General features: G+C 40.5%; 1 protein-coding gene across 4 annotated transcripts in view; it reads right to left on the bottom strand.

Moving 5' to 3' along the window:
- Window positions 1–14209, bottom strand: part of CEP43 (centrosomal protein 43) — a 43329-nt gene extending 29120 nt beyond the window's left edge. Inside the window, exons 1-5 of one of the 4 annotated variants that reach the window (XM_019479842.2) lie at window positions 13851–14209; window positions 9112–9165; window positions 5301–5355; window positions 4506–4594; window positions 3857–3991 (exon numbers count right to left, since the gene is read on the bottom strand). In XM_019479842.2, coding sequence (XP_019335387.1) covers window positions 3857–3991; window positions 4506–4594; window positions 5301–5355; window positions 9112–9165; window positions 13851–13934 — 417 coding nt within the window. In that variant the 5' untranslated portion in view covers window positions 13935–14209. The remainder of the gene's footprint in view (window positions 1–3856; window positions 3992–4505; window positions 4595–5300; window positions 5356–9111; window positions 9166–13850) is intronic. The other 3 variants (XM_006261049.4, XM_019479843.2, XM_006261050.4) reach the window with 3 other exon arrangements.
- Window positions 14210–15168: the final 959 nt, after the last annotated feature.

Below are 15168 nucleotides of genomic sequence, written 5' to 3'. Positions count from 1 at the left end.
GTGGAGCAGAGCCTGGGCGCAGGCTCCAAAACCACATGGCTGACTAATGCGGTAAAACAAAGTTAATGCATGAGCCAATTAACACATTAATGGTGATTAACTGACATCTCTAGCTTATACATGTTCTGGGTCCAAGTCAGTTACACATATCAGCTTTGTAATTCAGGTAAGCGTAATGTTTTCTGATGCATCTCCATCTGAGACAAAACTGAAAATAAATGTGGTCTCCTATATTTCTTTCAGTGTGCTTCTAGCACACATGTCATTAATTTAATTTTACTGCTTCAACCTGCATGCACACATTCAAATGATCTGCAAGAATTCTCCTGGGTTTGTTTTCCTGGCAGAAACCCCCCCCCCCAGCAACAACAACAAAAAAGCCTTACCTAGAGACCCTGAACAGACATTTGAATGATGAGCCCTGAGAAGCAGAGCTTGCAATGCTGACACTGCATCATTAAGGGACTTCTGTACACACATCCCATTATGCTCTGCAGATGCCCCAAGTCTGCCCACAGACAGATGACAGAAGTGCACAGCACAGTCCCAACTGACTGACCCAGACTGTTCAAGGTCAGCCAATATCTCCCTGCAGCAAAATATGGGGATTGTGTTCTTCTCTCTGCTTGGCTGGAGCAATACAGTCCAGCAAGCAACACATTGTCTCCTGTGGACAAGAACAAAACACTATGGATGCTGGAGGACTTTGCTGTAGCTTCTCTCAAAGAAAAGATGTACAGGAATTCACTCTCCCAGGAGTGTCTTAACCCTGATTGTTCCCTAGTTATTTTTTGTCCTGGAGCAGCCATTTTTGCTCTTGGAGAAAAATCCTGAACATCCAGTAAAACCTGTGAATGTGTAGGAGACATTTGTTGCCCTAGTCTCTTCTGTAAGTTAATATTTTGTAAAACACATTTTAGTGATCTTTCAAAAATACTTTCAATCAAAAAGTGAAAAAAGTAAAAAAAAGCATAAGTCACAAGTGTACCAAAGACCAGCTGAGTACTAAAGTTAGAAGTGTTATTTGACCAATCCTCAGTTCAAAGCCAAGGTGTAAGAAGAATAATAAATTATATTAGTAACAACAGTAATTATGTAATTTATTATAGTATTCTATTACAATGTTTAATAAATTTTCCTATTAACTTACTGTTCCTATATTTACTTGCTGATCTAACACTTTGAAGAAGCATGAGAAAAAACACTCGATCAAAGCTGTACCAGAATTCCATTCCATTTGCAACAACATTATTATAATCCTAATGTTATAAAAGCCTACGTCTGTCCGTAATGCTTTATTTGCGCTCTGATTGGCTGACGGAAACAGCCAATCAGAGTGCTCCAAGCATGGGGGAGCACCGCCATGATCCCAAAGCTGCACCAAGGACCAGCAGTGCTGGCCTCAACTCCCCCACTCCACTCCCTGCAAGAGGCAGAAAAGTGGCAGCATGGGCCATTAGGTGGCAGCACTATCCCATCCCCTTCTCCTGTGTCCGCCTCCCTAATCACTCTTGCGGGCAATTAGCCAGTTTTCTATAAAAATATTCTGATTCTTGAATTTATTTTAAGGAAAAAGTCACCTTATAAAAATGAACTGATACACTTGCAAGTATAAAAGTCCTTACCAAGAACATTTTTCTCCGTACGTTAGCAACAGAAGAGGGATAAATTTACCCATCCATGCTTTGATTTGCAAACATTTCTGGATTATTTTGTAATATGGGTTGCAAGAGACAAGTACTTCAGAGAGATACAATACACATAACTTAAGGAATTCCTAAACTGGTTCTCAAATAAGAAACAAGTCTGACATTAGGAAATCATGAGAAATGCAGTTGGAATATAAAAGAACCATAGAGGAAAGAAGCTAATGCTCAAACTTGAGGGTTAGAGCTGACAATTAGGGTTGTGCGGAACAGCAGCGTTCCGCTTCGACTTCCGTTTCAACGGAACAGTGTTTTGTTTAGTTTCGAAAACACTGTTCCATTCCGTCAAACCTGTTTTGCTGTTTCACCCATAGGCTATAATGGGAAAGCATGAAACAGCCTATAACTTTGTCATTTCTTGCCCGATTCTGATTAAACTTGCAGGGATCGTAGCCCCTTCTCAGGACATGAAGCCCACCAAGTTTCAAGGAGATAGGTGTAAGGGTTTCTAGGAAACTACATCTCAAGCTGCTGACAAGCAGAAGCCAGGGAGCAGGAGCAGCATCCTGTGATCAGGCAGGCAGATCACGGGCCTGCACCCCTGGAAGGAATCCAGCACAGACCCTGCAGCCCTCCCGACAGCGGGAGGCGCTCCCCCCCACCGGGCCCAGATCCCAGCGACTCGCAGCCCTGGAGAAGTCAGCTCGGTGGCAGGAGGTGGAGAATAGCCACGTGGAACTTAGCTCCACCTTCCATCACCGGGCTGAGCAACATGGGGCTGGCAGAGCCAATCGGAGCACAGCCTGGTGTCTGGAGGCAGGCACAGCCAGCTGTGTCCTATCAGCTCCACCAGGGCTGAGTCACATGCGGCTGTGGAGCTGCTCAGAGCACAGCCATGGCTCTCCCCTGCCTCCTACCACCTGGATGCTGCTTCAAAACTCAAAACATTTTCACTGGCCTCATTTTGTTTCAAGGCTGTTTCAAAGTCTTTCGTTTGGTTTCCATTTCTCTGTTTAGAGCTCAAAACGAGTCAAAACAGCATCAAAACAAAAAAGCTGGCAAAGCTTCGCACAGCCCTACTGACAATGCTTTAGCTGGTTGGGGGAGGAAAAATGGACATAAATAGATATTCAAATTAGAATATACACTCAAATTAGAAAGATTATTTCACTTAAATGGAGCAACATTATTCTGGGCAAAGGTAACCCGAGATCCACAATTCTAATGTACAGAGCTTTGCTGGGTAGACTACTTTGTCTTCTTACTTACTGGTCAAAAGTTGCAAACATACCAGTACCTCAATAAGCACAGTATAAGTGCTAAACATACTAAGCGTGCATTTGTCCGTACATCGTTTGCAATGGCTTTCTTACTGATGCTCACTGCAATTCATCTTTTCCCCCCTCTTTTCTGACAGCCCTTATGCAGTTTATTACATAAGAGTGAGGATCTGGGATGGGATGCAAATAATGACAAATTACTTCCATATAATTCTGCTTCTCTAAAGATACAATCTAATGGGACTCTCACTTGCACCACTCAGTTTAAACATGTGTATGGATAGTTCTTAGTCCTTGTAATTTGTTTATTTTAAAGTTGATTCATATTTTTAACTGTGTTAATCATTTTACATTGCTTTATCCTGGAGGTTTTGCCTCATGCCACACACAACAATACTTATTCCATATTGATTATCAGCCGATAGCCTTTGAATTTACTATCTTGGCGGTCAAGATATGTTCACCAGCTATCAGAATCACATCAGCCAGATGACTTTATCCTAAAAAGCATGTGCAGATGCCAAGATGACAGTCTCAGTAGTCACTACCTGCTCAATAGCTACCTAGCTGTGCAGCACACATGGACTATATTTTAATAACTAGTAAAAAAAATACCTGTAGTGTACAGTGAAAATCTAATGCATGGCAGAAGAGGTCTATAATACAATACTTCCTTTTTTGATGCTATTCAACAACTTGCTTAGATCATACTAAGCAAGATTTTAATGCATGTTGTTTGTCAATTATTCAATTTCAAGAACTACTGAAGATCCACCAAAACAAACACCAAAAAGCTAAGATCCAAGAGTGAAAATTCTGCACAGATAGTAACTTTGGAGAAAGGTTGCTCATCCACTGTAATTTGGTCAAATAGTTTATCCTTAAAGAATTAAATGGGAAAAAAGCATTATACATCTTAACAATACTTACTTCAGCACTGCTGGAAACCTTTTTCTGATGACATCTTCTAATCACCTCCAACAATAATGGACCACCTACAGTACCTTCGGCTTCTATAATTCCTAAGTCTCTGGCTAAATTCTCACGACTGTCAAGTCCATTTAGCTGAAAAAGTTGTATATAAAATATATGTCACTTGAGTGTTTATAATATAAATGAAAGTGTTTAGAAGTTGAAACAGAATAGTCTGACTAGCACAAATTGATAGGCACATGATAAATAAATCAATTTGTAAAATCTGACCTAGACTGTTACTTTTCCATTATGATAAGCCCTATGTTCTAGTGAACACACACAGCTCAGACAAAACTTTTAAAATAATGACAAATTTTAATAAGTGACATACAAAGAGAGACAAAAGAACTGGCAAAGCATTAAATTTTCAGCTAAGTCAACTTTTCTTCTAAAAAATAAGCCACCAATCATATAAGTCTGATTTTTTCCCAGTGCCAAACTAGGGCTAGTGTGAACTAACAGGTAGCTCAATAAAAGATCCTATAAAAGTTACCTTATGAACATGAATGGATGTTTTAGACAAATCCAATGCAGATTTTGAATTTTTTTATTTCAAGTTCTATCTATCAGTCTAGCATGGGATTAAGAATAGTATCTTCCTTACTGTGCTTGATTCAGGCTCAAAAACAGCTAACGTAAAGTCAAGATTGAAAAACTGAAGAAATTCTACAACAAGACCAGCTACCACACGACCTATAAAGAAAACAGAAAAAGTTATCTGAAATGTTCATCTAAAAGTTAATGATCCTGTATCCTATATGAACCAAGAGATCCTCAACACATATTTGTATTTTCTACCAGTGATGTCAACATTTGACTATATAAAAAAAAAATTCATTTCAAATAAATAACTTATCTAAATTAGACCATTTTCTCCAAAGAACTGCTTGAGCAACAGTCTTGGAAGCAGCTTCCAAGACCCAGGCCCTAAGAATTAATTCATGTTTTTCTAATCTAGCTAAGACATTTCAAAAACACACTTTCACCTTGGAACTTCTACCATTCATACTTTTAGTACTGCACATTTGCACTCTAATTTCACAATTTCAGACTGTCATTTTCCTACCCTGGAAAGGCTTGACTGAGTTAGAATTATTTTGCCATTTCTTGATTTGTTTTCTAAGCAATTAATTCAAATACTTTACTCATCTCTAAAGAAACTGTTCATCCCAAATACAAACACAGCAATCACCATATATTAGCTTTGAAAACTCAAGATCAGAGCTTGCCAATGATAGCACTAACTTCTCGTTAACAAGAACAGGAATTGACACTATAAACAAGCATCAAGTTCATATTAGAACAAGAACAGATTCAACTTCCTATTCCTCAAACATGTTTTTGAGAAGTGTTAAGTTTTACACATCTCAAATTTTTAAAGTTCCTAAATAAAACTTACCATCTTTTGTACTTAAAAACTTTTTCAAGCTTTCATTTACCAAGGGTGTTTTGTTCTGTTAAAAGATAAAAATTAAAAAAGGTAATTAATATAAATTCTTTTACACTGCTAAGAAATGTAAGACCTGAGCAAGTGTTTTGGCACATGCAATGGTTTACTATTATACCTAGGATATATAATTCAGTTTACCAAATAAAAATATACTTTGATATTACATATATTAGTAATAATAGCAAAGTGGCATAGCTATGTGGCCATAATAAATATAGTCATAAAACTTTTATTATGAGCCTTTGGGAATGTAGTTTCACTGTGAAAAATTATTTTAAGTTGAAGGAGACTCGGCAAGTTAGATGACATTTATTTTCTTTGCATTTAAAAAAAAAAAAAAAGCTTAACTTCATTTTTATATCACCATATACTGTGTTCTGTTTTAATATATGCTGTGTTATGTTTTTACAGACGTTGGTTGTAGCCATGTTCATCTAAGGCAGACATGTTTCTTTGGGTTAATACAATTATCTTTTATTGGTCTAATAAAAAATATCAGATTTACCCAAAGAACTTTGTCTGCCTATGTTCCATTTTAAGAAGTTTTGGAACAAATTGATAAATTAAATACTAATAAGTCACCAGGCTCAGACAGCGTTCACCCAAGAGATCTGAAGGAACTTAAAAGGTAAAACTGCAGAACCACTGCGAATATTATACAGTAACACCTATCATTTCAAATAGATTGGGAGCCTGCCAACCTAACACCCATCTTTATAAAAAACTCCGCAGGTAATTCTGGGAACTACACACTAGGAAGTCTCACCTCCATCCCTGGCAATTGGGTGGAATCTATAATAAAGAATAAATCAGCAGTCACATGGACAAATATGATCAGCTGGGGAACAAGTCAGCAGTTTCTGTAATGGGAAATTCTGTCTCACCAATAAGCTGGGGTACTTGGACAATGTTAACAAGCACGTAGGAAGATCCAGAAAGATCAAACTGACATAATATATTTGGACTCCCAAAGTTTTTGACAAAGTCCCTCAAAGGCTTAAAAAAAAAATAAAAAAATAAAAGTGTAGCCACAGAATTTGAGGGAAGGTTCTTTTATAGATTGAGTCCTGGTTAAAAGACAGAAAGCAAAGGATAGGACTAAGTACTCTCTCTCCAGGATGGAAGGAAGTCAAAAGAGAGGTTCTGCAGGTATCTGTGGAAGACCTAACTTTATTCAACGTTTTCATCAATGATATCGAAATGATGGTGCTCACTGAAATCTCCAAGGTTGCAGATGATACCAAATTATTCAGGGCAGTCAAATCCCAAGCTGAGAGAGGAGCTGCAGAAAGATCTTACCAAATTGAGTGAGTGAGTAAAATAAAGAGGCAGATGAACTTCAAATATCAACAAGTGCAAGGTAATGCACATGGAGGAAAAAAACTGAGCTATAGGTATACAAGGCTGTATTCTGAACTAGCTATTATGACTCAGGAAAAAGACTATGGAATCACTGTACATAGCTCTAAAAATGTCAGTTCAATGTGCAGCAGTGATCAAACACCCAGTAAAATGTTGGGCATCATTAAGGTAACTGAAAACAAAACAGAATATCATCATGCCATTATACAAATCCATGGTGAGCCACATCTTGAATACCAAGTGCAGTTCTGGTCCCTACACTTGAAAAAGAATGTAGTAGAATAACAAGAGGTAAAGAGAAGGACAACCAAAATGATTAGGGATACTGAGCAGCTGCCATACCAGGAGAGACTAAAAAGGCTAGGACTCCTCAGTTTTGAAAGAAGAAAGCTGAAAGGGTGGGTGGTGAGAAGAGACATCTATAAAATCATGAAGGGTACAGATAAAGTGAACAGGGAAGTTATTCACCAAGTCCCAGAATACTAGAACTAGGAGTCACCTACTGAGATTAGGTAAATTTAAAACTAACAAGAGAAAGTAATTTTTTGTGCAATGCATCGGACCTAGACAGGTTACAGGGGTGGGCAGATGAGAACAGGATGGGTTTCAACACTGACAAGTTGAGAGTACTGCACCTGGGGAGCAGGAACCAGCAGCATACCTACAGGCTGGGGAACTCCCTTCTTGTCAGTGCAGAGGCAGAAAAGGATCTTGGAGTCATTATTGATGCCAAAATGAACGTAGGCCGGCAGTGTGGGGATGCAGTCAGGAAGGCCAACTGTACCTTGTCATGCATCCACAAATGCAACTCAAGCAGGCCTAAGGAGGTGATCCTCCTCCTCTATGCGACACTGGTCAGGCCGCAGTTGGAGTACTGCGTCCAGTTACGGGCACTGCACTTCAGGAGGGATGTGGACAACTTGGAGCGGGTCCAGAGGAGGGCCACTCGCATGATCAGGGGGCAGCAGGGCAGGCCCTACAAGGAGAAGCTAAGGGACCTGAACCTGTTCAGCCTCCACAAGAGAATGCCAAGGGGGATCTAGTGGCCGTTTATAAACTAGTCAGGAGGGACCACCAGGCATTGGGGGAGTCCCTGTTCCCCTGAGCACTACCAGGAGTGACTAGAAATAAGTCACAAGTTGGCAGAGGGTAGATTCAGACTAGACATCAGGAGGCGCTACTTCACAGTCAGGGTGGCTAGGATCTGGAACCAACTTCCAAGGGAAGTGGTGCTGACTCCTACCCTGGGGGTCTTTAAGAGGAGTTTAGACAAACACCTTGCTGGGGTCATTTGACCCCAGTACTTTTTCCTGCCATGGCAGGGGGTCGGACTTAATGATCTGCTCAGGTTCCTTCCAACCCTACCAACTATGAAACTTGTGAAATACATTGTCACATGAGATGGTAGTGGAGGCAGATAACACAGCCAGGTTAAAAAATGGACCAGACTAATTCACAGATGACAAATCTAATAGCTGTTGAACAGAATGGTTTAGAGTCTCCAGAAGAAACATCCCTAGCCAATCATGGTGGATGCCAGGGAGGGTAATAAACAGAGGACAAGTCACCTGTGTTTAAATTTTGTGTAAACTGGTAAAACAGATAACTTTATTGTATGCTTTAGCATACATTATATAATGTTATTTAATTATATATATTGTTTATTGTTTTACTGAAAACTGTAACTAAACTATTATACCATTTTTCTTAAACTTATATTTAAAATGGAGAGGCTCCAATTCTGGATGCAAGTAATTTATCCCTAAGTAAACCAATCGTGTTCCTACAGAAAATACTAGCGTGTACACACATGCACACAGGTTGAGTTCTTGGCAAATTAATAATGTTTCTTGAAACTGGCATCATCTTCGATATTTTGGAAGTAATTTATCGTGATTTAGTACAACATTGATCAAGACAATAGCAAACATGTCAGAAAACACATTTTGTAGATTAGAATCTCTTCTTTACAGTCATTCTGGTCAACTGGATACAATGCAGATATTGTTTTGGATAAATATATGAAATCGTTCCAAATGAGATTTTGTGAATCCAAACAGATCTTACAAAACGCAGGATTTTATGATTCAATAGAAAGTGCTCTTTAAAAAATGAAAAACAAACAAAAACACCCTCGTTTTTCATAACTTTAGTGTGAACCACTATTCAAGAAACAGTAAGACTCAATACTCCTGTTCTATTATTTTAAAAGTCTGATTCTAATGCTACTAAAAATGAGGGAGGAAAAGCCCCAAACCACAACAATAGATTGAAATGCATCAAACCACTTTAAGGGAATCGGTGAAAAGTAATGGAAACTACTATATTGTTTACTTGCATAAGTTTTACTCACAAAACAATTATAAAAAGCTGAAAGAGAAGGTACTGGTCTCCTTACCTCTACCTTTTCTTGCTCTTCTAATGCCAAAAATACAGCTGCTCGTAGTTCTGCCTAGCAAATTAAAAAAGACAGTATTTCTTCAAGAACTGTTTTTCCCCCCCACAAACAAAACACGAGCAGCAGCAAGCTACCTACCACATATTTGTTTAAACTAAAAGCTGCTTCTTAACAGCAATACAAATTGTTCAATATACTCTGGTGTCATTAATATATTTAAAGCAATATGCAATGACTTGGAAAGAAAAATCTAATCTGAAAGAGCAGACGCAACAAGGAGAGAAGGATTTTGAACAGCATGGCCTATTGCATCATTTCTATATTCAGGATGGGACTTTCAAACTGCCAAAAGGTTTGGCCATCTAATTTGTATGCAGGTTTTAAGAGAGCCAAAAAAATCAACTCCTTCAGCTGGCCTTGAAACCCCATGCTTAGTATACAGTTCTACTGTGAAATGTACAGATAAAACATAATCAAAGTTTAAGTAATGGTCACAGCAGCCTTGGGACTGACTTGCCCAAATCGAAATTTAAGTAAAGTTTAATTATAAAATCCACAAATAATTCATCTAATGGTCAGCACATTTACAAAGGGAAAAAAAAATCAAATCTCTTAAGTTTTAACCTTAAATACCACTATAACAGGAATTTGTTTAAAAATTTATGGATGCGTTGTACAAATCTAAGTGGACTATAATTTCATGAATCTTTTCTTAATCAAGGAAGAGATTCCACTCTAGGCAAGCCTTTATTTTGAATGCTTATATTTCACTTTCCCTTGTCTTTCATTCAGTGTTTACATACCCTTCAAATATTTTGTTCTACACATTTCTGGCTAAGAAATTCACCCCTTTAAAAAGTCCTCATCTAGTTAAATGGCTCAATAGCTAGCAGGTAGATTTAATGAGTTAAGCAACAGCAACAGTTGCTGTTGAAGTTATCCCAAAGTTTATATTTGACCAGAGGTGAAAAAGCTTTTTAAGAAATGGATATTGATTTGTACGATTAAAAGTCATTTTAGTGTGTAGTGCATTTGATTTTCTTTGGCACCCAAGTGGAAGTGGAAGAAATCTAAGCTTAGGTATCATTATTTAAAAACAAATGTATGGGGGGGGGGAGGGGGGAATTAAGTCTTTCTATACAGTTATTCCAGTTCAAAGTGAGCTGTCATTCTGAAGTTGCTTCTGTGACAACAGATGAAATAGGTTGATGACTGTATCCTGGCACGTAAAATACACTCACTATGACAGATGACTGGCAGTTTTAAAAGACTGTACTTCAGCATTTAAAAAGATGTGTACTGCAACAAATGGAAGGAAGCTATAAAAGCAAAATCAGATCTTAAAATTTCCTAAATTTGTAAAATCTTTAAAAGAGCTCTGAAAGTGTTGTTTTAAAAAGTCTTCTTTAAAATTAATACAGCTTTATTACTTTTTAATTTGCTCCTGGGATCCAGATGTCAACTTCCCAATAAGTTTCCTACACATTCTTTTTTTTAGATTGAATTAATGCAACTGACTTTTCAGAGATCCTGTTAAGTTTTATACCATCACAGGAAAGGCTTGCTCCATCACTGTTAGAGCTAAAAGGGGTAGCCAGTACTAGAAACTCCTCGTCATTAGTGATACTTCCAACCAATTAAATCAGAGTAAAATGATCTTGAAAGAAGCTCCATCCCATCAGAGACACACTCCTACATCCAGTACTAGTGGGAGAACATTCAGGATCATTGTGTATGCAAAGAACTTACTTTTAAAAAGGACCATGCTTACCAAATCTAAACAGCAGTCAGTTTACAGGCCATTTTTGAATGCTGACTAATACTATTCTCATGGATAATATTTCTGTTAATAATTCAGTTCAGTTGACAAAGAAATAGAAAATGTATCAACTGGAAGTGGACAACATATTGATTTACATGTAGGTAAGTATGCTGCCAACTACCAAATTAAGGTTTTACCCCAATTCTGCTGTGCTCAAAGACAAGTAAAATATATTGAGCAGTGTTCAGCAGTTATTAACTGGTTTAAAAAGCAATTGAAACTTTGCATGTTCTGGTTCAATAATCTATAGCTATGCTGGGTACTTTGGCACAAAAAAAACTAGTTTCCAAACCACTAATGATTATTACCACCTCATTTAGTCTATGGTAGGACTAAGATTTCACTTAATCACCACAAGTCACTGTAGCAGACCAGCAATGACCCCAAGTGCCCTGTATTTCCCTCAGCTGCATTACTGGAGGCCTGTTACGGGTCCTACCTACTGCTCTTTGTTCTATTTTTCAGTCCTTCCATATTTTTCTTCTTGACAATTTCACATTGTCTACTTTAGCTAGATCACACCTATATCCAGATAATCTTCTTACGTATTTATTCTTATCAACCTCTAAACAACACTAAACAGATATCCTTCTAGGACTTGCTTCCTAGTTTTTACCTTCACCAGTTCCTAGAAACTAGTTTGCATTTCATCTGGCAGTACATAAACAACAACTGTCAAAGCATAACTTTCTCTCTCAACTTTGGCACCATAATAAAAGCTATTAATATGTACTAAAACTACAGAAAATAATATAATGAGCATCACTGTTTGACATTTGGCAGGAAAGAAAAGTATTCTTTCTCCTTATACCCATTAAGCCAGCTTCCATTTCAAGTTTGGGTTTTAAGTGACCGGGTTGCTTTTGAACAGTTCTTAAAAACAAAGGTTTACCAAAATCTGTCAGAGACCAAGAGAAGCAATATTGCTTCACCAGAACTACCAAAAGATTGAGCTTACTCCCAATTCAGATTATGGTTACTGGTTAGCTGGCCACTGAAAAGCTGTACGTCAATTGATTGGGAGCAAGAAAACTATGGGCAGAAGTTACCTCCCACTGTCAAAGGCAGGATATGCACAAAGTGGGTTGATCTAATAAAAGATATCAAATTCACCCAAGGAACCTTGTCTGGATATGCACAAAGGCATTTGGTCTGCTGCAGCATGACAAATCAATCTCATGTTCTCATGAAGTAGGTGCAGGAGGCCTTGCAAGTACAAGAAATAATTCAGGCAGTAGTATACACTATATATTTCTATGAAAGTTTCATTAATTTGTGGTCAGCCAAGGAATCCTTAATTGTGCTGTATTGGTTATAGCAAGTTTTCCGTGTTGAAGCACATTGCACATTTGAATTAAGCACAAGGAAAGAAAGCACAGGAAACCCAATAGAGGCAGCAGCCGGACTTCAGTAACTTCACTATAATCAATATTACTTATATAGGATCTACAAACTGTGCTTTTCACCTACCAATATGATGCAAGAAATGAAGCTGAGGACGCAACTGTTATGTGAAGTGGTAGAGGCAGCAAAGCATCAACAGGTGACTTCTGCTTAGCAGCATGGCACACAGCACAGCCTGCCACTGCTCTTCCAAACCAACAACTCCCCCTTGTTCCAACATGCTTGTCAACTTGAGCTTTTGCTAGCTGTCCACCTTCCTCCAAATCAGCAGCTCTCAACACACTTCAGGCCTCCCCCTCCCCCATCAGAAAAACACCACTTGTTCTGACTGCAGAGAAATGACAGGGCAGTTCTTGCACCACAGGGAACCCACAACAGGGCAGGACATTTTTACCAGGGGTGGGGGGAGGAAGCCTCTGGATTCACCCTGTGCCTTGTGCTGGCAGGGCTGTCCCAGCAGACCTGGTGGCACCCCGGGGAGGGGAAGAGATCACAGCTCTGAATAAATCCCCTCACTGACAACTCAGCCCCAGCTCATTTGGCGATGCAAGGTCCCGAGCTGGGCTGCAGAACAGCTCTTTGTCAGTGTTGCCAAGTGTATAATAATTATCGTATCTGTACAATTACAACCCATGTACAATGTAGGATCAATAACAGTAAGTGTTCAAAGTGTATGATAATTGTTGAGGCAGCTCACTGATGCAGCGTATACAAAACCCAGGTAACATTCAGGGTTTCTTAACTGACTTATGAGGTTTTGGTTTTTTTGTTTAATTTTCTGTAGTCCAAGCCAAATTAGTCAAAACAAATTCCAAATCTGAGAATTAGTCCAGAACCGTAAGTTGCCTTACTACTACCAAGCATCCTGCAACCCCATCTGGGGCTTCAGATGTTTCCAAAAATCTTTAGTGGGCATCCTACTTATTCGGATCCCCCTGAGTTTTGCTTGCCCTCAGCCGTAAAGCCCCTGGGGCAAGCCAGGGAGAAGTCTCCCATTTCCATAAAGCAGGCTTAAAGCCAAGACCTTCCTACTCCAGCAGCTAAGTGGGAGGTTTTGGGTCTACGTTAAGCACGTTATGACTGCTCACCTCAAAATAAGGAAACACCTAAATTTTGATGACCCAGTGCTCGGTGGCTCACAACAAACAACATAAAGTCAATAAGAAAGTGGCTTATCTGCATACTTACTTGCATTTGTTTTTCAGCACATGATAGTTTCTCCGCAAATGCGAGAATCGTGACCTTCCAAGACCATAATTTCCTATTTAAGACCTGGCAACGCTGCTCTCTGGGTCGGGCTAGAAAGGGACGGCTCGGATTTGGGGCTAACTCAGCGCGACCCTTCCCAACCCGCCCCTACTAGACGCCTCTCCGGTTGTGCCAGGACCGGGGCCCCCGCAGCCCCCTGCGCGGACCGGGCGGTCGCAGGCCCGGGCTGAGCCGCGCCGGTGCCGCTGGGCCAGGCTCTGTTCCCGCCGCGAGACCCGTCGGCTCCATGCCCCCCGCCGCGCACCTTGATCTTGTTGAGCACCCCGCTGCTCTCCAGCGTCTGCACCAGCAGGTCCCGCAGCTCCGTGTCCTCCTCCGCCGCCGCCATCTTGTTTCTCCCTGACAACCGCCCAAACCGCGCTAGCGGCCGCGTCGGCCCCGCACATTCGCTACGGGCCAGGGAGGCGGGGGACTGCAGGGGCAGCCGCGGTTGCGGATCGTAAAGCTGGCGGCCCGGCTACCGCATGGCCCAGCCGCCTGAAGAGGAGGATGAGCCCCACCGCAGGGACCGGACGGGACTGAAAGTGTAGATGCGAATGCGCAGCGCTAGCTTGACGCCATGAGGCGGGAGGTTTGAAGACAGGGGGCGGGGCTGGCTGCGAGGTCCCGCCCCCTAGAACTTGCCGCGTGACGCGCGCTCCTAACCATCCAGCAGTTAGCCAGAGCTTCAGTTACAGAGCGCAGAACGGGAGGGGAAGGGAGGACGCTGAGCCACGCCCCCCGTCCAGCCCCAGCCAATCGCTCCCAGCTGGGGGCGGAGCGGGATTACGTATGTCAGGCAGTTCATTGGTAGTGATGTTGCCAGGCGGACTGTCATTATCATCGTTATCAGAGTTTCAACGCGCTCAGGTAGGCTGGTTAATAGTAAAAGTGTACAAACTAGAGGTCTTGGCTCCAAAATGATACCTTTTATTAGACCAACTGGAAAATGGCAAGAAAATTGTCCTTTTCCCCCTGAAAAATGTACGATAATTTTTGAGGCAGCTCACTGATGCAGCAAATGCAAAACCCAAATCACTCTCCAGGAGTCTTGACCGACTTTTGGGTTTGCTCTTTTTTGGGGGGGGTGGAAATCTACATCTATATATGGATATATCTATATCGTATAGCTATATTGATATAGAGATATATACATAGCTATATATATTTATATCATAGCTATATTGACATAAATATATATAGATATATATACATCATCTAGCATAAAACTTTCCATCACACACTTTAAACCACATTAAGAAGCAGTGTACCCATCACAACAAATGATCCTGTACCCCCCCGCACCCAAGGCCGGGCCAAGGGTAATTGTGCACCTCAGTGCCCCCCCACTTCCAATATAGAGGAAAATAAGAAGTCTAAAATGAACTTTTACCTCTGAGATCTTTTCAGAGGGCTTTATCCCCTTACCGAGCCACAGGTCTTAGACCAAGGTGGAGCTGTAGCTAGCCAGAGCTGCTATTTAGAATGATGTTCCTGTTATTTTGTTCTGGATATATTTTGGTGCTCCCTCAAATTTTGGTACCCTAGGTGACCGCCTAGTTTGCCTAATGGTTGGACCAGCT

The sequence above is a fragment of the Alligator mississippiensis genome, chromosome 1, assembly GCF_030867095.1.
Source record: "Alligator mississippiensis isolate rAllMis1 chromosome 1, rAllMis1, whole genome shotgun sequence".
Classification (NCBI taxonomy): Eukaryota; Metazoa; Chordata; order Crocodylia; family Alligatoridae; genus Alligator; species Alligator mississippiensis.
The sequence above is the reverse complement of the archived record's forward strand: the minus strand, read 5'-3'. Positions and strand labels throughout refer to the sequence as shown.